The following is a 21,709-nucleotide window of genomic DNA, read 5'->3' as shown; positions in this document are numbered from 1 at the left end:
ATAGAATAATTTTTTAACTTTGTAATAATAAATTACTCACTCGCTAATGGAAAAAAATAAGGTATAGCTATAGAGATCCTAACAGTATGAATGCAACTGCTAATTTCATTATGTGCAAAAACAATCCTTGCAAAGACAGAATGTCAGGAGACATCGAAAGAGCACTCTGGGGAAAGAGGACTCTCCGTTCGCCTAATGGCCTGACCTGACCTCTCAGACAAGGGATGCATGATACAAGATCTGCTCTCTGACCGCCGCCTGTCAGGGTCAGCCAGAGTCATGCTTGCACCAACCCAGGCATGCAGCACCACGGGATTGGGAACGGCAGCTCTGCCGTGTGACCTGGACACATCACTTCATCTCGAGCCTCGGTTTCCCCATCTGTTCAAAGGCAAATAGAAGCACTGAACTTGCGGGGATTTCGTGAGGTTCCCACATGCAGCACCATTCAGCTGGAGTTGCAGTGAGTTGCGTTTTTGTCTCCCACTAAAGGACTTCTAAGCAGAAACTGTGCCTTTTTCTTCCCCTAACACAGGACAACTTCACATCCCCTGGCACATAGCTCTAAAAAGCTGTAGGTTAATTGAAATGAACTGAATTTGGTTCTGTTAGTTTTTCATCTCTGTGGTTTCTTTTCATCATTTGTTGAGGTACGTGCAAAGAAAGACCAAGTTGGAACACTGACTCCCTCACTTTCTACCTGGGAACTCTGGTACATTTCCCAATTCCTCTGAGGCTAGAGAACAGAACAACACAAGGTTATCTTGATAAGGTCTGTAAGACCCCTAGCCCAAACAGCTAGCACATAGTATTACACACAAATGTCAGCCTCCTCTCCCCTGCTTGGTCTCTTGACTCCCCTGAATGAAGACCAATCTTTAACTGGTACAAAAATCCGGTTACGTAACAGCTTCCTCTCCCAGCCCAGAAATGGACCACAGCACCCAGCAGCTTTTCTCTCCACTTGGGAAATGCAAATTCTCATTCCTTTTTCAGTTCTTTGGAATTAATGATGAGAACATGGCCAGGAATATGAATGAGGTGTGAACTATAGGAAGCCTTTACTTTTAAGTGTGAGGGCGAGGGTGGGAGCCCCAGCAGGGAGAGGGCACAAATAGATCAGATAAACAATGTAAGTGACTTGGAGATCCAAGAGAATGGACCCCTCTGGGAGCGTTATTTTCCATAAATAAATGTCTTTTTGAAATAGACTCACTGACTATGAGTTTCTGAGCCCATTTCCTCTCTCTCCATGGACAACTAGTTAAAATTCAAAGTGTCTGTCCTGTCTGCTCCCCACCCCATAGAGGTCCTCATCTCATTCTCTCGAAGGCTTCCATAGAACCTGCACACTTCTTGGGTTCTCCACTTGCTTGAGAGAACTTGCCCTTCTTCCTGTTCATTGCCTGAGTCCCTCCAACAGTATCTCTGACAGGTAGTCATCATGCCTTTCCTTGCACACACCTAGTGATGGGGAGCTCACTGCTTGTGAAACTGCCTGATCTGCCCTTGACCACATCAGTCAGATAGTCCTTCCTCATGGTGGGCTGACTTCTGATGGATCACAGACACTGCCATTGGTCCTCATTCTGACCTCAGGGCCAACAAGTCCAACCCTATCCACATCCAGGCTTATCCTCCAAGAGGATTCCCTTCTTCAGACTAAGCAAATATGAGGAGAGACCAGTTACACTCATCCAACATGGTTTGAGCACCTGCTGTATGCCAGGCCCTGAATAAGACTCAGCCTCTGGCATGAGGTGTCATGAGCCTTACACCAGCATACATCCTGCCTTAATCTGATTAGACCACAGAGATGACAAGAGCAGCAGTGACAACCATTTACCAGCCTCAGGACACCCCCAACACTGCACTAATGTGCTTTGTCCCCTCCCTGCATGGTTTCCTGCCCCTTTGTGAGTAGGGTCCCAGCTCCAGAAGCAGATTCCAGGCCTTCCTCTAGAGACTGGAAGAAGGGAATGTTACTTATGAGCTCTGGGGGGGAAAAGAATGCAAGAGTTAGTTCAAGCCAATCTTCTCTATGCTTCCAAAGTGTAATGACATTGGTGCCGATTTACACCAGTTTACACAGTTCAGGCCTGTGCCTCGCTCTGATGCAAGTGATAGGCAAAAGGATGGGTGAGATGAAACCTGAGGATGCGTCTGGGCTCTTCAGGAATTCAGGATATGGAATGAAGACTTAGGAAGAAAGGCAGGAAAGAAGGAAGGAAGGAAGCAATAAGAGAGGGAAAGGGAGGAGGGGAAGGAGGGAAGATCTGAAAGCCCTGGTTCTAAATTCCCAGGGATCGTAACTGCACATCAGGGGCAAGGCTTTTGGAGGCCTTCCAGGGGGTCTACTCACAGCTGCTCCATCTACCAGCAGTGAGAGCAGTGTTTCCTCTGGTGTCCCCATCACACCACCCTTCTGTTCACTCTGATTTCAGCCTAGCTGACATGGACAATCCCATGTGAGTGCAGACACAGGCAGATGTTTCCTCTTCCAGGACACCAAGTGTCTCCCAGCCTACTCGGACCCTCTCTGCGGCCCCAGTGCAGCCCAGCCCATCTGCAGGACAATGTGCATGCATTGGACTTAATGGCCCCCAGAGGCAAGAGTTGGTGGACAGATGCCCAGCCTCCCCTGTGGGAACGTTCTAGAAGACATCCCATGTTCTACTCAGAAGTCCAGCAGAACTGACCCCTCTGTCCATAGTAGGCTCCTTAGTGACATTCCTTGTGTGGCTTCCCCTTCCCCGTCTCACCTTCCCTATCCCCTCACACCTGCTTTCTGTAACCATCACGTGTATCAGCTTCCTATCAGACCCAATCCTGTCTCAGGCTCTGCTCTCAGGAATCCTAGTTCTCCTGACCATGGACAAGTTTCATCTCTCTTCTCACCTGCAAAGTGGGGACAATGGTGGGGTCTCCTTCAGGGCATGGTTATATGAAAATTAAATAAGAAAAGGCCTATGAAGCATGTGGAAGGATGGTCGGCCTAGAGTAGCTCTCAGGAAGCCTTAGCTGCTGTCCTTGCAGTCTTGGCCTGAATGGTGATGAGAGCTCAAAAAGAATCTCAGAAAATACTGTCAATCCAAAAGGAAAGTGGCAGCGAGTCTGGCTGAACTTAACACATTTGGAATTTGGCATTCGTCTTGCAGTACCATCTGCTAGGAATACAACGTCTGGGGGAGGGGGAGCTGTAGCCGGTAGATTTCCACCCTCCCAGTGTCACTCCATTTTTCCTGCAAAATCAGGAGACGATGTTGCCTTTTTATGTTTGTTTTGATGAACATGATTTAGCAAAAACTCGGTCAAGCTCGTCATTTGGAACATTCTCAAACAGGAACGCTTTGAAACTGTGTGCAGGGATTTTGTGCAGATGTGGGAGTTTGACCCACTGACTGGCACGCCGCACTTTGGGTCCCCGGCCACATGGTGATGGCTCCCTTTCCACACATTGCTTTCCACAGAATGATCTCCTTTGAAAAGCTGCTTTCTCACTCTCCTTAAAATGTCACCTTTACCTGGAAAAGGTAGATTATCTATGTCTTAAGTCTTCGAACCTTGGCCAGGCTGCGTGCTATCAGCAGACACCGAAGCTGACAGTGGGCTCACCACCAGAGCAGAGGGTGGCTGCTGGCTCCTGTCTTTGTGTCTGTATCTCAGTCTTATCTTAATCCGTGTTATCTTAATCCGTGCCTTCTCTGGACGATTCTTTATAAACCGCCTGTATGTTCATCAGGGTTAATTCAGTTAAAACCAAACTCTACCACTCCCAAGTCCAAGACCAGCCAATGGGGTATGTAAGCTGAAATGTCTGGCTCTAAGCTGCAAGCAAAGTCGAGGAGTCCCCTGTCAGCCCTCCTCATGGCAGAGCCCCCACCACCCTCACGTGGCTTGTGGGAAGGCTCCAGGGTCAATCAGTCTATGACAACATGTTGAAACAGTACAGACAGGACTTCCACGTCTTCTACCGCATCCCAGGCTGCGGATCCCACTACTGTCAGTCATAAACTCAAACTTCAGTCCCAATCACTGCTGAAAATAAATGCTTCAGTGAAACCTCCAAAGTTTTAGAAGCCCTGAGCCCCGCTCTGGGCAGAAGAGAAGCCCTGTGCTTTGCTGGGCACATGACTGCAAAGGCCTGTGGCCCCGTGCTCTGCCTGGGATCCCTTTCCTTCCTTGTCAGGCCCTCCTGGTCACATGAGGGGAGTCTCCAGGCTGCTGTTCACTCTGCTCTAGCAGGAAGCAAGAAATGCTAACAAGGCCATCCAGTGCAGTGGCTACCTAACAGCACCACAGATGGGGGAGGGCTTCTCTCCCAGTTCTGAAGACCAAAAGTCCAAAGTCAACCTGTCAGCAAGACCAGCTTCCTCACCCAGCTTCTGGTGTGTGCCTGCTGACCTTGGCCTCCTGTGGCTTACCCTGCATCTGTCCCGCCTCTGCCTCTGTCCTCATGGGGCCATCTTCCCTGTGTATCTGTCTCTGTTTCTCTTCTCTTCTTCTAATTAAGGGCCCACCCTACTCCAGTGTGACCTCATCTTAACTGACATATTAATTACATCTGCGAAGACCCTGTTTCCAGATAAGGTCACATTCACAGTTACCAGCTTAGGACTCTGACATCTCTTTATAGGGACACAATTCAACCCACAACAGAAGGTTATAGTATTTTGTACCCTTTGTCAGGCTAAAAAGGAAGGCAAAAGAGAAGAAGGAAGGGATGGGGGAGTGTAGCAAGTGTCTCCTGGAATAGTTAACAGACCTCCAGTCCTCCTTGCCCGTTAAGAGCTGTAGTGTTCTGAGGACCTTGGGTGTGCTGACATTTAACACCACAGATGGCCCAGATGCTGCTCCATCCACCTTACACATAAGGAAAGTGAGGCATGGAAACATCAAGAAACTCATCTGGCATTAGACTAGTTGACAAGGAGAGAAGCAAGGATTCGAGTCCCAGGCAGTGTGGCCCCAGGGTTGAGACCCTTAGCCACCCATCCCACCAGTACACACCGGTCACAGGTGCATGCAAACCAGGTGGGTGTTACTGTGTCACACGGTCACCCCGACCCCGCAGAACCTGAGGAAGCAGAGGTGCACAAAGCACTCGAGATGCGCCCAGGCGCCAGGCTGGTGGGCAGCAGATGCTAGACAGAGTCCCATCAGTCTGTCCCCACAGCCCACCTCCACCTTTCCTCTCTGCCGCACACCTCTTCACATTTTGCTCGGGACATGGCGCTCATGGGTATTTGAGGGCCCGATGTGGGCTGCAGTCAGCTTCCAGCTCTTTTTCTGAGTTGGCCAGGCACAGGCACAACCTCAGACACCACTTCGCTGATCTGGAAACTTCAGGGATGCCAGTCAGACCATCAAGAACACCTGCTCTCCTTCATTTCTTTATTTCCTACTGTCTGTGTGAAACTAGGCTGGCAGAATGTTAGGGCTCAGCCCTTGGTGAACGTGAAGGAAAGGAGCTCTACGGGACTGTACTCATTTCCCTAATTGGCATGCCATCGACTTCTGAATCCCTGAGGCCATCCAGGCTCCAGCCAGGAGCACTGGCACACCCAGTGGAGGTCGAGGCCTGTGTTGTCCACCTGGGTATAGCTGACACGTGGCATGTGAGCCACCGCCCAGCTCTGCCAGACTCTACGCTGACCCAGCATCCATACCCTTCTCCACTGCGTAGGGGGGACAACCCCAGGATCCCTTGCAGTTGAGCTCCAGGCAGCTGTGAACACTCAGGCAGAATTAGCTGCCAGGAGACACTCAACACTTTCTAAGGCTGGGCACCTCTCCAAGTATATGACCATTGCCTGGTCCGCAAGCTACAGCCTACAGGCCAGGGATTACCGGGGCACAGAGAGGCTAAGCCACTCAGCTACAGTTGCCCAGCCAGGACATGGCACAGCAAGGGCTCTAGCCCCAGAAGCTTGGCTCTAGAGCTGTGAGCTTACACACTAGGCTTGGGGCTGCTCAGCTAGAGTCTGTGGCCCTGTCCCTTCCAGCCCTTCCTCCTAGACCTCAGACAACCCAGGCAGACACACCCCAGATTGGCAATTTATTAGGTTTTGCATCACTTGTCCCTGCAAGAGGACTTTCGGGGTATGGCATCCACAGTGAGCAAGGCTCTGGGCTGCTGCTCTACATCTTTGCCCTGAAGAGCTGTCATAATGACCCTAGAGATGGGTGGACCGAGGTCAGCCCCACCTGGCAGAGGAGCACTCTAAGGCTTGAGAGATCAGATGCTTTTCCCATGTCACGCTGAAACGGAGTCGGGTGGGGGAGCCACCACTGTCTAATTAAAATGGCTCTGTGTTAGTATCTTGGGCTGTTCTAACAAATTACCACAAATCAAGCAGCTTAAAACGATACAGGAATAGGTGAAAGAAATCTGGTACTTAGTGATTTAGTTTGAGCTGCTGGATCAAGCCTCATCTAAAGCAAGACTTTTCAGCAATTCCTTTTTAAAAAAAATACCAATTTATTATCTGATAGTTCTAAGGAGGTCAGAACTCCAGAAGAGGTCTCACTGGGCTAAAACCGAGGTGTTGCAGGGCTGCATTCCCTCTGGAAGCTCCGGGGAAGGATCGTTCCTTGCCTTCTCCAGCTTCCAGGGGCACCCCCTCTCCTTGGCTCATGAATCCTCCTCCATCTTTGAAGTGCATCCCCTCCATTTTCTGTTTCTAACACATCCTCTCTGAGTCTGGCCTTCTGCCTCCCTCTTATAGGGGTCCTCATGATAACACTGGGCCCACCCAAAAAATCCAGGATAACCTCCCCATCACAGGATCCTTACTCGATCATATCCACCAGATCCCTGTGGCCATATAAGCTAATATACAAACAGGTTCTGGGGACTAGAATATGGACTTATTTGGGAGGACATTTGGGCTCTTTCTGCTTTTCATCATGTGATATTTGTCTGTACTCTCTGATCCATGTCCTCCATTGGGATTCTTCCTCCAGGCCACAGGGACATCCTAGATCCACTCCCTCTGTGACACATGTCACATGAAATTAGAATACAATTTCCTGATATACTCTTGCAGGTTATGAGTAGGTGCTCCAGCAAATATTTGTAGGAAATGTGGAGCAAAACAAAATTAAATAGGTGTCTTTGTGCAGGACTTATCAGAACATTTATTAAACTACTGTGAAATTTAAACCAAGAGATAGAGTGTACAATGATACTAAACTTCTTTGACGGAGGAATTTTATTCCATGGAGCTTCTCTGGGAATTAGCATTCCACAAAATGCACGTTAGGAAAAGTGAGTGACTTTGATGAGAACACTGCCTGTGCAAGGTCTGTAGCTTTTGTTCCTCCAGCTCCTGCACTTGGCACACTGCCTGGAGCCAGTGTGTGCTGAGAATTGGTCCTGGATGGGGCCCCGTCTCTATCAGCCAGCCCTGAGACTGTCCCTTTAAAAAGCCAGTGCTTCTCCCCTGGGGCTGGGTGCTCCGGAGGATCAGCCTGGGGAGCCTGAAACTCACCTGCCCACCAGTCGGCTGGGCCTGGTAAAGCCAAACCACCCCTATCCCCCACACCCAGCATCCCAGACCACAGTCGGGCCTGGCCTCAGGTGGCCTTGAAGCTGAGGCCATGGAGGATGCAAGGCCATGTCTGCACTTGACCGTAGGAGTGTGGCCTCTGGGAGAGAGAATGGCATTAGGATCTACCACAGGAAGCCACAACTGAGAAGCAGCCCGCTCCCTTCCTGCCCCCACAGGAGTCTGTGGCCACCCAGGTGCCATGGTCGGGCCGAATCAGAGAGAGGTCCTCCTGGTCTCAGTGGACCCCTGTGGGGGCCTGAAGCCTGGGAGGGGCCCCTGCCCAGGATGGAGCCTGTGCCAGGCCCCCGCAGGCAGTGAATACCTTCTGGGTGCCCTGATAGCCCGCATGTAGATCCGTTTGTCACTGCTGTTCTGCTGTGCGGGGTGGCCGAGGGCTGAGGGAGCCTGTCGTCTGTCAGCCGCGCTGCACTCAGACACTGGTTCCCTCTCTGAGTTCACTTTGCCAGCACTCGCCGTCATGCTCCTCTGTTCTTGTCCACTCCATCACAGCCCCACTTCTGTGCCCCTAACCTGCTCCTCTCTCACCCCAGTTTTGATTTCCACTCTTCCTGCAAAACACATCAGCTGAGGGGCACCTGGGTGGCTCAGTCCGAGGAGCAGCCGACTCCTCATGATCTCAGGGTCATGGGATCAAGCCCCACCTCGGGCTCTGTGCTCTGGTGGGGTTTCTGCTTGAGATTCTCCCTCTCCCTCTGCCCCTTCCTGCTCGAGAGCCCTCTCTCTCTACTGAAAATAAATAAATACATCTTAAAAAAAATAAGACAGCAGATCAGTTAAATATACAGTGTTCTAAATGGAAGAAATAAAATAATCATAATAGTAATTATTAGACACCATTTACGTGCAAGGCACATACATTGTCTTTTTTCCTCCCGGAGGGAAATCTTATGATTTCCATCTTGTGGAAGCCACTCAGAGAGAAGCACACAGGTCACATGGGAGGGACAGGCTGGGCATGAAGCTGGGCCACTCTGTTTTCCCCTGCTTCCCACTGTACCACGGCCTCCCTGGAGTAGCTCCTACCTGGGGGCATCACAGGACAGCGGGGGGGGGGGGTGCATGGCAGGTGTGTGGCTGCATTATCACAGCCAGGAGGGAAAGTGCCCTATCACAGCCAGGAGGGAAAGTGCCCCAAGGAGAAGGTACTCATCTATGACTGGGGCTGGGAGGGCTTCTGGAAGACCTGATTGCTGAGCAGGTCCTAGGGAAAGAAGGTTCTAGACAGGCCACAAAGTGCCAGAAGGAACCACATGCATGAGGCACAGAGGCACACTTTGGGAGTGGGTGGCGGCCCTTCTCAGGACAGATGGGGAGGGGGCAGTGTCGTGGTGAAGGGGGTGTGGACAAGGGCTCTGTGGGACAGGTAACGTACGGACTGGGTTCTGCTGCGGGGAGCGGGACAGTGAAGGCTCGACTGCAGGAGGATGGTCATCTCGGAAGATGAAGACTGGCACGAGAATCCCACTGGGGAGATGCTGAGGCCTGAACTCAGACAAGACTTAGGGACTAAGAGGAGCATGTAACTCTTGAGATCAGGAAGGTGGCATCGTGGGGCTCAGTGACAACATGAGACCTGTGAGGGGGGTCCCTCATCTCCTGCTTTCATCTTTAGACCTTCCTTAGCCTGTTCCTGCCTCACTTCCCACCAGGGGAAAATCAGGGAAGGCTTCTTGGAGGAGGTGGTGTCTGAGCTGAGGCTCAGAGAACAAGGCCAGGTGCAGAAAGGTCAAAAGAACATTCTAGAGAGAGAAAAGAAGTAAAAGTACCACTGTCTTTGTTTCTCCTGAGTGCCAAGGCATGTGAGGCAACTTTCTGTGTTTTGGCTCACAGCCAGGGGGCCCTCTGTCTTCTGACAGCCAGAAACGCCCCCTCTTGTTGGTACCTCTCATGACTTAGCTCAGCTGTTTACTGTTTCCAAGAGGATGATTGTGACCCCTATGCCTGAGAGGATGCAGAGGGGATAGGAAGGTCCCCAGAGCTAAATCCCACAGGGCCATTATTAGGGGTGTAATGAGGCAGTCATGGTGGGAGGTGCAAGGGGCTTATCCCGCAATTAGGGATGCCCACAGGGGCCAGGTCCCCCAGAGCAGCCTTGCACTGGGAGAGGGGAGAGGGGTTGGCGGGGAGGTGGGGATGGTACCTGCTCAGGGATGAGGTCCTTCTGGGAGGAGCCAGAAGCCTATTTGAAACAGTGGTTCTGAACTGGGGGTGGCTTTGAGCCAGTAGACATGGGGCAGTGTCCGGTGACATTTTTTAAATCGCATTCTTAGTGAGATATAATTGACCTATGGTATTTGGTGTCACGTGCTCAACATCGTGATTCAGTGTTTGTATAGAGCATAAAATGGTCACCCCAATCAGTCCAGCACAGGCACATCACACAGTTACAAATTTTTTCTTGCGATGAGAACTTTAAGATCTATTCTTTTAGCAACTTTGAAATATACAAAGAGCAATGTTAACTCTAGTCACTCTTCTGTCCCCAGGACTTGTTTGTTTTATAACTGGAAGTTTGTACTTCGGACTGCCTTCGCCCGTTTGCTCACCCCTCACCCCCCACCTCTGGAAACCCCAGTCTCTTCCCTGTATCTCTGTATCTTTGAGCTCGGTTTTGGGGGTTTTGTTGTTTTGTTTTTGTTTTTGTTGTTTTAGATCCCATATGTAGATGAGATGGTTCAGTATCTGTCTTTGTTGATTTACCTCACTTAGCATAATGCCCTCAGGGACCGTCCATGTTGTTGCCAATGACAGTTTTTTAAGATTTTATTTATCTGACAGAGATCACAAGTAGGCAGAGAGACAGGCAGCGGTGGGGAAGCAGGCTCCCTGCTTAGCAGAGAGCCCGATGCGGGGCTCGATCCCAGGACCCTGAGATCATGACCTGAGCCAAAGGAAGAGGCTTATCCCACTCAGCCACCCAGGTGCCCCAGGATTTCCTTCATGTTATAGCTGAATAATATTCCATCATATATATATATATATATATATATATATATATATATGTATAAGTATACGTGTGTGTGTGTGTTTCTGTATCCCTTCCTCCATCAGTGAGTGGTGCATCTCTGTGTCTGCCATGAGACTCTTCCTCACCAGATACTCTTCCTCACCCAGTCACAGGAAACTTGTAAAAAAGGGATGTTGGGGGGCAGGGGGGAGATGCACACTGGGTGTGCCCAGTGTGTGCCCACCCCAGTGGGTGGCTCAGTCAGTTAAATGTCCAACTCTTGATTTCAGCTCAGGTCATGATCTCAGGGTCCTGGGATCGAGCCCTGCATTAGGCTCTGTGCTTAGAGGGGAGTCTGCTTGAGATTCTCTCTCCCTCTGTTCTCCCCACCCCCACACACTCACTGTCTCTCTAAAATAAATTTATCTTTTTTTAAAAAGTAAGGGATGTGGAACACATAGAAGAAAACAATTTTTATGAACACATATACAGCAGGAAATTAAATTGATGCTTTAAAAGAAGGAGATCACTGCTTTTAAGAAATAAGAGATATTTTTGTTCCAGGAAACTGTTAAATGCTGAAGGTCAAATTTAGTTGAGAGCTTCCTGGCAGCCAAGGTGAGAGAGGGAAAAAAAAGTCTCTAAATTTCTCTTTATTTTACATGGAAAGCATGTATCTCAGGGAAGAGAGAGAAATATGTTCCTGCCCTAAAACTTTAGGATGACTGTATGAAATGAACGCTGTGTTTTTGAACTTTGGGAAAATATTAGCCATACTATGGTGTAGTGACTGATGTGGAAATGTTACTCATTTAGCTACTTCTCCCATTGATCCTTAATAAAATCCTAAGAAAAGTATTAAATCATCGCTTAAAGAAAAAAAAAAAAAGAAAGATTCTAAAGCCATTTTCAGTGTACTACTGGAAATAACACCCCAGAAGCTTCACAGGCTTGCTTTTTGTAGAATCTGGAGCAAGTTTAACAGCCTTTTTTTTTTTTCTTTTTCCTGCTGCTTAAGAAGAGCAATTTCACATGCCCTGTAGTGCAGAGCGTGTTTTCAAGGATGATGCCCACTGTGTCTGGGATGGACTGTCCACAGGAGCCGTCACCAAAGCCACCTTTCTCTGTAGGAGGATAAATACTAGAGCACTGAATATTTAAATCTGTGCTCTAAAAGTGTCTCCTATTACCTGATTATTATGATCTCAGGGGTCTAATCAGTCCACCCACCTTTGCATCTGTATACATGAAGGTTTGCACAGTTAAGGGCTTGGTAACAAATGGCAGGTTCACTGAGGCTGGAAATTTGCCGTTTTCAGCCTGGAAAAGGCATAAGTCATGAGGGTGAGTTTGAATCATGGGAAAAATAGCTCTCTGAGAATACATCCACCCACGGTTCCTGTGTTTCTCAGAGTCATATGGAAACGGCCTTGGAGGTCATTTAGTTCAGTTCTTCTTCCGATGATAGGATCTACTCCCAGCATTCTGGCCAAGTGGCAGGCAGTCTGACCATCTGAATACCTCTAACAAGGATGAGGACATGGGGCCAGGCAGACAGGAGGCACCCAGTAAATATTTATCAAAAGAACACCTCCCATTTGCAAAGCTCTGGGCTAGGGTCAATGTACATACATGATCCAACTACCACCAAAGCCATGTGAGGCCAGAATGCTTACAAATGATGGACAAATGTGCTGTGGTCACAATGGGACTTGAACCCTGGGCATGCTCCCCTTTTTCTGGGGGCAGTCAGGAGACTCCTATTGTCTCCTGGCTCTTCTCCTAGTGAACCAGGTGACCTTGAGCAAGTCACTGCACATCTCTGAGGCTCCATTTCCCTATTTTCAAGCAAAGTCTTGGAATTTCACAGGTTCAAAGCCCCCTGCCAGCTCTATCCCTAACAAAGTGTGTGTCTGGGTGGTGGGACAGTCCCTGGATAGCCCAGTGTCCGACTCAGCGAACATCCTAATCCCTGCTAAAAGTCTGTGATTGTACCTCTTTGCAGCCTTCCAGACTTTCCTGGGCAAAGAGAATGTCTCCCGAGAGGTGGAGGAGGTCCTGATGGAGAGCCGCGTGCAGAGGAACATCCATCTGGTGTCCGTGTTGGAGCTGCTCCGGAGTCCCTCCGTGCGCTGGCAGGTCATCACAGTGGTCGTCACCATGGCCTGCTACCAGCTCTGTGGTCTCAATGCGGTGAGCATCCCTGCACAAAGGGAGGAACTAGAGGGAGGTGGGGGTGGAGGTGGGGCAGGGCTTGGGCCTCAATACCAGGATCCGGTCCCAGCTCTGCCATCTGTACCAGCTTTGTGCCATCAGGCAGTCACACAATCTGATCCAGCCTCAGTTTCCTGATCTGTAAAATGGGCTGACGTAATACAGAAATAAGCCATGAAGAGTGTTCAATGTACCAGCTACACAGTCACCCCTTAGTAAATGCTGCCTATCATTATTATTTCTGGTCCCTAAAACTCAGATTTCTTAATAAAATGGATAAGTGAAAGATGATTTAAATAAAAGTACTCTTGGTGGGACTGATTTGAACATGAAACTTTGGCCTAAGAATACCTTAGGCTTGAAAGGAAAACTTTTTCAGGGCCTGAGCTGATGTGGGCAAGGATATTGGACAGTGGGGTTTCGCCAGACCCTCTGATAGCTTCTGCTGCCCCTTCTCTCCTGGGGGGGCTCCTGAAGGTAGAATCCAGGAATCCCAGGGAGACAGACTCGGGATCGTTATCACCATTGCTTTGGAAAAATGGTGGGTCTGCCTCAAGGGGTAGTGAGATCCCCATTTATGAAGGTGTGCAAGCCAGTTGGCAGGGCAGTGTAGAGGTACATACACAGCTCAGGAGAAGTGGGGCTGGGCCCAGAAGGAGGAAAAAGGGGACCTTCCAAAGAGCCTCAGAGAAAACAACTCCTCTGTGTTCACGACCCTGGCATCCCCTGAAAGTCAGCCAGGAGGGTGTTTGGGGCACGTAAGGAGAGGTGACATGAAAGGGGAGGCATCCCTGTCCGGAGAAGGAAAAGTGACAGCATGGAAAGCTCCAACCATAGTGTTTTGCCGCATTTCAACTACTCTTTTTTTTCTTTTTTTTTTTTTTAAGATTTTATTTATTTATTTGACAGACAGAAATTACAAGTAGGCAGAGAGGCAGGCAGAGAGAGAGAGGAGGAAGCAGGCTCCCCGCTGAGCAGAGAGCCCGATTCGGGGCTCGATCCCAGGACACTGGGATCATGACCTGAGCCAAAGGCAGAGGCTTTAACCCACTGAGCCACCCAGGCACCCCTCAACTACTCTTGATTCTATTTTTGGAAACACTGGGATGAAATGAAATCATCTGGCAACTTACTTGTTTGTACCTTTTTCCTTGGTCTGGCTAAAGTCAGCAGAAGGAGGAAGGGCCTGGGCCAATGGCATGGCCTTGGACAGATTCTGCTGTTTCCTCCTCTTAGCACCTCCAGGCTCAAAGCCACCCACCCTGTTCTGAGAAGGTAGAGAGGGATCTGTCTCTTAGAGCTAACATTTAAAGTAGTAAAGCCACATATGGAATCTGTATTTAATGAGGCATTTGGAGCAAGAACCATGACATTTCTAAACAGAATTCTCTCCTCTCCTGGGACTTAACTTCCTCTATAAATCCCACAGGGTGCATCTCAACCCTGCTGCATCACCATAGGATGGGGAGAAACTGTCTCATCCGATCCAAAGGCTGGCAGTGGGGAGGGCTCAGCTCCCAGGTGTCCCACCGTCCTCGTCCTCATAGTGACTGCCTTTCATCTGTTTTGTTATTGTCGTGAGTGCATTTAACATGAGCTCTCCCTCCTTAACAAACATTCAGCTGTGCCATGCTGGACTGCGAACTGTAGGCACGGGGTCTCACAGCCCCTCTGCAGAGCCATGCGTCTTGCTTCACTGAAACTTCACACCGCTGATTGGCAACCCCCCACTCCTTCCTCCCTCAGCCCCTAGCAACCGCCACTCGGCTCGCTGATTCTGTGAGTTTAGCTGCTTTAGATACATCACTAAAGTGCAAGCACCTGGTGTTGGTCCAAGCGTAGTGTCCACCAGGTTCATCCTTGGGGTCATGGGCTGCAGGCTAGCCTTCCTTTCCAAGGCTGGGTAATAGTCCATAGCACGCACACAGGCTACATTTTCTTCATCCATCCATCCATCAACAAACATTTAGAATAGTTCCACACCTTGGCTTCCATGAATAGTGCTGCATTGAATGCTGGCATGCAGATTCCTCTTCAAGATCCTGATTTCAATCTGGATAAAAACCCAGAAGTGGGATGCTGACTCATATCGCAGTTCTGTTTCTAATTGTTTAAGAAACCTCAGTGTCATTTTCCAGAGTGGCTGCACCAGTTTACATCCTCACTGACAGTGTGCAATGTTCTAATTCTTCCACATCCTCACCAACACTTTTTTTTCCATAAGAGATATCCTAACAGGTGTAAGGTGATGTCTTGCTATGGTTTCGATTTGCATTTCTCTGATGATGAGTGATGTTGAGTGTCTTTTCATGTGTCTGTTGGACATTTGTAGGTCTTTTCTGGAAAAACATCTGTTCAGGTCCTTTGCCCATTTTTTAATGGAGTTGTTTGGAGGCTTTGGGGAGGGTTGTTTTATTGTGTTTTGTTTTTCTGTTGAGATGTAGGAGTTCCCTATATATTTTGGCTATTAATCCCCTATCAGATACATGGTTTGCCAATATTTTCTCCCATGCTGTAGATTGCCTTTCCACTCTGTTGATAATTTTTTTTGCTGTGCAGAAACTTTTTAGTCTGATGTACTCACTCTTGTTGATTTTTGCTTTTGGTGTCATATCAAAAAAAAAAAAAAATCATTGCCAAGACCAATGTTACAAAGTTTTTCCCCTATATTTTCTTCTAGGATTTTTATAGTTCTTATGTTTATAATCTTTAATCCATTTTGAGTGAAGATTAACATCCAATTCCATTCTTTTGTAGGTGGATATCCAAAATTTTCAACACAATTAGCCAGACTATCCTTTCCCCATTGAATATTCTTGGCACCCTTTGGCAATCAGTTGGCCACATTTGGGTCTATTTCTGGTATCTCTATTCCATTTCCTTAGTTTATATGTCTATCTTTATGCCAGTATCACACTGCTTTAACTACTGTTACTTTTTAATATATTTTGAAAAGAGGAAATGTGATGCCTTCAGTTTTTTTCTTTTTAAAGATATGGTTTCATATGAATTTTAGGATTTTTTTCCCTATTTCTGGAAAATATGACATTCGGATTTTAATAGGGATGGCATTGAATCTGTAGATCATTTTGGGTAGTGTGGCCATTTTAATAACATTAAAACTCCTGATCCATGAATGGAGCTTTTTTTTCCCACTTATTTATGTATTTAATTTCTTTCCTTAGTGTTTTATAGTTTTCAGTGCAAAAGTCTTTCATTTCCTTAGTTAATTTTATTCCCAAGTATTTTTTGATGCTATTGTAAATACAATTATTTTCTTAATTTCCCTTTCAGATGGTTCATTGTTAGTATATAAAAACACAACCGGTTTTTGTATGTTGTTTCTGTGTCCTGCAACTTTACCGAATTTATTAGTTCCAACAATTTGTGTGTGTGTGTGTGTGTGTGTGTTGTGTGCATGTATGTGTGTGTGTGTGTGTGTGCTATCTTCAGAGTTTTCTACATTTAAGATCATGTCATTTGCAAACAGTGATGATTTTACTTCTTTCTCCTTTGTTTGACTTTTCTTTTTTTTTTTTTTCCTTGTCTAATTACACTGGCTAAGATCTCCAGTCCTGGGTTGAATAGAAGTGGTGAGAGTGGGCATCCTTGTCTTGTTTCTGATCTTAGAGGAAAAGCTCTCAGTTTGCTGAGTACGATGATATTATGATATGATATGTTAGCTGAGTATGATGTTAGCTCTGGGCTTGTCATGTATGGCCTTTATTATGTTGAGGTAGTCTCCTTCTATTTATTGTTTGTTTAGGATTATTTTTATTTTTTAAATTTTTTTAAGATTTTATTTTTTTTTATTTGAGAGACAGAGAATGAGAGAGAATGCACAAGAGAAGGAGAGATTCGGCGGGAGAAGCAGACTCCCTGCAGAGCTGGGAGCCCGATGCAGGACTTGATCCTAGGACTCCAGGATCATGACCTGAGCCGAAGGCAGTCGTTTAACTAACTGAGCCACCCAGGTGCCCTGTTTAGGATTATTTTTAATCTTTAAGTCAGAAGTAATACTTCCCACTTGGCATACTTAACTTGAACGGAGCAAAAAGTTCTGGACCCATATCCAGAGGCCGGGCTTTCTGTCTCACTGTGACCACAAGCCTGCAGGGGGAAGCCTAGGCCAGTCACTCCCCTCACCCAGCCTCTGTCTGCTCACCTGTAAGAATAATAATAAAGCTCATAGTCACTCAACCCTTAACATGAGCCAGAAGTTTTCCCCATGGCTGTCCTGTGACTTAGACACTGTTAGGCACAAGATATTGAGACTTTCCCTAGATCACACAGCTACAAGTGGTAGAAAGGGGATATGAGCCCCAGCGATTTGGCCACAAGGTCTAGCCACTTGAGCCCTGAGCAGGGAGCATCCCCAAGGCCGCCTTTGAGCATCTTCATATGTGTCACTGGGCTGTGTCCCCAAGTCATCCCTAGGCAGCCAGTGGGGCAAGCCCTGTGCCCACTGTTTTACATTAAAAAAGACAAACACTGGTTAGCAGCCACCTCAGCATCAAAGTCCGGCTGTCCTGGGCCTCAGTCCAGTTGTCCCCTGCACCACTGGCCTCTCAGTCCAGATAATGCGTGAGCCAAGAAGGAATGCTGTCTACCAGGTGAAAAACTTCAAATGCCCTTTAAAACTTGCTTTCTTCCCTTAATTGTCCCAGAAATTATTTGAGAGGACATAGTCTATAGTTTAAGATGTTGCAAATACTGCTCGGCATCTCCCTATTTATCAAGTTATTCTAGCCCCAAATGTCCTACAGGGTAAATGGTGCCATCCTCATTTTCTAGAAGAAGAAATGAGGTTTCCAGAGGACCAAGTGCTTGCCCTGGGTCACAGAGGGAGGGGTGCCTGTGCTGTCAAATTCACACTTCCCGGCCCCGGTACCCTGCCTTGGAGCACCTGCCCAGGCTCGGCCAGCCTGTCTCTAAGTCCATGTGTCTGCACTAACCCAGCCATTCTCAGCCTCAGCGCTGTGCACACTCGGGGTTGGAAAATCCCTTGTCCCGGGGGACTGTCCTTTTCACTACAGAATGTCTCAGCATTCCTGGCCTCAGCCCGCCAGGTGACAGTAGTCTACCCCACCAGTTGTGACAACCAAAAATGTCTCCAAACATTGCCCAGTGTCCCCTGGGGGTAAAATTGCCCTCAGGAGAGAACCACCATATTAAGCGAACATTACGTATTGCCCAGTGCGTTTTTTGCTAAGAAGCCAATAAATAGTTTCCGCATACCTTAGAAATCAAGAGGAAGTTGGATTTAACATTTTAGTTGTTTCTAAATTCTTTTTCAGTGTGGGATTGTTTTTTCCCTCCTTCTCACAAGGGCTTTCAAATTCCCTCCTCTAAAATTAGACCTGTCACTTAAAATTCCTTATTTTCTGCAACTGCCTTCCTCCTGAGCGGTTTGTCCTTTGCATGAAAACCAGACTTTTGTGTGAATGTTCTGTCTCTCACGGGCAAGGAGCCTCCTGGTTACAGAGTCCTTCCCTGGGGTGGTCACAACAGCTCAGACACCCCCACTGCCACTTCTCTCACCATGACCATCCTTGGAGGCTGCCTCTCATGGTCCCTGTGCCTCCAGCACCCAAAGCCACCCATTGCACACAGGAAACACCTGAGCATTTGGGGAAGAAAGAGGGGAGGTGAGAAGAACAAGGAGCAGGGAGGGTGCTGCTTCTATCAAGTCCTTGGGCGGTCCTCAGACTTCCTGGATCTTCTGGAATACCAAGGGTTATGGTGGTACTCTTACCTACATCTTGGGTCCTTGGGTTGCTCTTCCTTCCTCCAGAGTCCTTCCCCCTTGAACAGAGCTCCTCTGGGCCTGTTTCCTATCATGGAAAATGGGGATGACAGTACACAGTCCTCAGAGCTCCCATGGGGATTATACAAAATGACATGGAATGGCTCACAGATGCTAACTGCTGAGCTTACTGCTCTTCCCAGCAAGGCTGTTTCTAGCACTGCATTCTTCTCTTGATGCCACACATTTCCAAACTTTGCTCCTTCCACTCTGCATCTTGGTTGGGAAACAAGACACTGGAACTTGTTAGAAATAGACAGAAGACAAGAGTGCAGCCTGCGGATAAGCCCAGTGATGCCCTTTCTGGACCCTCACAGGCAGCTTATGGCTGCCTGGGCTTGTCCACTCAGTGGCTCCCCAAGGATCCCAGTGTTCCTGGTTAGCTCTGTGTCCCTCTGGTCTGTCACCTGTATAACTGTTGTGTAATGGCTCTGTTTGATGCTACATCTGATCTGCGAGGGCGAGGACAGGTGTGCATGCTTCCCCCACGTGTTGTGATGCTTACAGTATCTGCTGTGCCTAACAGAGCAGCAGACATCCTGCGCCATCCACAAACAACCAAATGGCAGGGAGGCAAACCTGGGAGAGTGGAGGGAGGGAGACAGAAAGCCTGAGACAGGACACTTTCCCCTGAGCTGGCTGGGAGCCCCGTGAAGGTCCATCTCCCTTGCCCAACCATCATCAGGAACCCTGAAACCCAAACCCCGGTTTGCACAAAACTTCTAATCACAAATTCAGAAGCATTGTAAATAGCTTTTGTTTTGAAGTCTCTTCCCAAATAACATCCTAATTCAAATTACAAGAATTGAATGTTCTGTTGCCGTAGTAACTGAGACCATCTCCCTAAAAGAACTTGCCATGTCCTCAGATGGAAAGCATGCTACCTGGAGTCCCTCTGTGGGGCCGCCCTCACACTGTGGTCAAGAGCACATGTCCTGGAGTCAACTATGTTCAACACCAAGCATTGAGCTTGTGGGCCAAGAGCCAATTTGCCATGACTGCTCTGTGCCTCAGTTTCCCCAGCTGTAAAGTGGTGCTTCTTTCATTCGATGGCAAGGAGATGGATGAAAGGTTGTATATAATGTCCTCTGCACCGGGCTGGCCACACAGGTGGTGCTTGACACCCTTAGCTATTATCTTGTCAAAAGAGCCCTGCCCTGAGACCATGGTGCCTGGGTTTCCGCCTACACCCCCGACCTCCCAGCCCTGGGACCCTGGGTGGGCCGTTTAACCCCTCTGCCCTCAGTCACTGAGCTGTGAATGGACAGGAGACTCAAAGGTGGTATCATCTGGCTGAGGGCTGAGTTGGGGAGAGGTTATGTTTTCACCTGTAAAAGGAGGAGTGAGACTAGGTAATCCAACACTCTTAAGAAAGCTTTTAAGAACTAGCATATCCTGGAGCACCTGGATGGCTCAGTCATTAAGTGTCCAACTCTTGGTTTCAACTCATAATCTGAGTGTAAGGGATCAAGCCTGGAGCAAGTAAAATCTTTAAAAAAAAAAAAAAAAAGAATATGTTCTGGATACTCTTCAAGTCCTTACTGTGTACCTTCTGGATTTCCATGAAGAGTGAGGGGCCGGGCAGGGTTAGGGGGGTGCTCCCAGCTGAGCGCTGAAAGGCACCCCCAATGGGCCATCCAGTGGGTGCTCATGTACACAATCAGGGTGTGAAGTGGGCCCCAGGAGAGGCGGGGGAAGCGGTCACTCATTCCTGCCCCTCTGTGGTCAGGGCGAAGGGGGCCTGATGGGGTCGGGGGCGACACTAGCTTAGGGGGTCTGGGGCCCAGGCTCTCAGGCATTGTCAGGAGAGCAGAGAGCCTTCCTTGGAGCAGGGAGTCCTCCTCTCTTTGCAACAGGGACTATGGTTACTCTTTCTGGGATGTACTCTTCCCTGCAGCTCTCTGCAGATCTCAGCAGATCTGCTGGCCCCAACAGAACCCCCAACACATTCCACCTCAGGACGGGAGTCAGATGCCTCTCACCCCAAGGCAGTGGGGGCCAGAAGGGGTTGAGAGGACCTGAATGGACATCCCAGCCCTGCCACTCTCAGCAGCTCTGTAGCCCTCACTGGCTGAGACTTACTTTTCTCATCGGTTAAATGGGGGCAAGGCACCTACCTCACTGGATCGTGTGAGGATAAAGTTAGGGCATGTGGGTGATAGGTTTGCAGGGTATGGTATACAAGCCCCTCTTTTCCCCTCTGAAATTCAGAGCAGATTAGAGAGATTGGCACAGGAATCAGATGGGTGGGGATCCGAGTGTGCCCTCTACTCTACTCCAGGCGGAGCTGGACCGGAGCGTGTAACTCCAGAAGCTGCTGTGAATTCTGCATTCCCAGATTTAAGTCACCTACCCAGGCCCAACAAGAGGAAGCAGCCCCAGCCCAGCTCCACTGGGCAGGTCCCCCCTGCATAGAGAGAGCAGAGGGGACACAAGTGGCCTGCAGGAGGCAGGTCACAGACATCCCAGTAGGGGGCGTAAATAAGCCTGTTAGTGCCTCCTTCCAAGAGCCCCTGCCAGCCTTATCCCTTACTCCTTATGTGGTTCCTGTCCCTTGGGCTGAGAGAGAACAGGAGATGAAGGGAATGGGGGTCCCAGCCCTACAGTAGGTGAAGCCCTGGGACCTTGTGTTTATAACTGACAAGATCTCCTCTGTCTTCTCTACTTCAGAATAGATCCTGTGTGTCACCGTCGGTTTGTGGAGACCATCTCTGTGTTTACAACTCTCTTCCTCTGACCTCCACTTCCATCGTTGCGCCTTCTCTCTCTGACCTCTCTCGTGATTACATCTCTAGCTCCCCTAGATAATTTGGGATGATTTCCCCATGTCAAGACCCCTGAACTTAACCAAGTCTTCAGAGGTCCTTTTGCTGGGTCACGTAATCCATTCACAGGCTTCTGGGATTAGGACGTGGACACCTCTGGTGGAGCAACTCTGTGTGTGTGAGCACGTGTTAAGGCCATACTTTACATTCATATTCTGTAAGAATCAGCCTGTTCTAGGCAAGGACAAACCAGGGAGTCTCTTGCTTCTGAAGTTTGGCCAGAGAGATGGGTGAAAACACATGTCTCAGTAGGAGACCAACTGCAGTCAGGGTCGTGGGCATATATGGGAGTAGGAGGGGAGGGGGAGGAATGGTGGATGGAAGAGGAATCTCTTGTCAGTCA

General features: G+C 48.6%; 1 protein-coding gene across 7 annotated transcripts in view; it reads left to right on the top strand.

Annotated features, from left to right (window-relative positions):
* The window catches only part of SLC2A9 (solute carrier family 2 member 9), a 231,556-nt gene that overhangs the window by 140,172 nt on the left and 69,675 nt on the right, over nucleotides 1-21,709 (top strand). For all 7 annotated transcript variants that reach the window (XM_047718880.1, XM_047718881.1, XM_047718877.1 and 4 more), the window contains one exon: nucleotides 12,527-12,714. In XM_047718880.1, coding sequence (XP_047574836.1) covers nucleotides 12,527-12,714 — 188 coding nt within the window. The remainder of the gene's footprint in view (nucleotides 1-12,526; nucleotides 12,715-21,709) is intronic.

Source organism: Lutra lutra, chromosome 2 (assembly GCF_902655055.1).
Source record: "Lutra lutra chromosome 2, mLutLut1.2, whole genome shotgun sequence".
Classification (NCBI taxonomy): domain Eukaryota; kingdom Metazoa; phylum Chordata; class Mammalia; order Carnivora; family Mustelidae; genus Lutra; species Lutra lutra.
The sequence above is the reverse complement of the archived record's forward strand: the minus strand, read 5'-3'. Positions and strand labels throughout refer to the sequence as shown.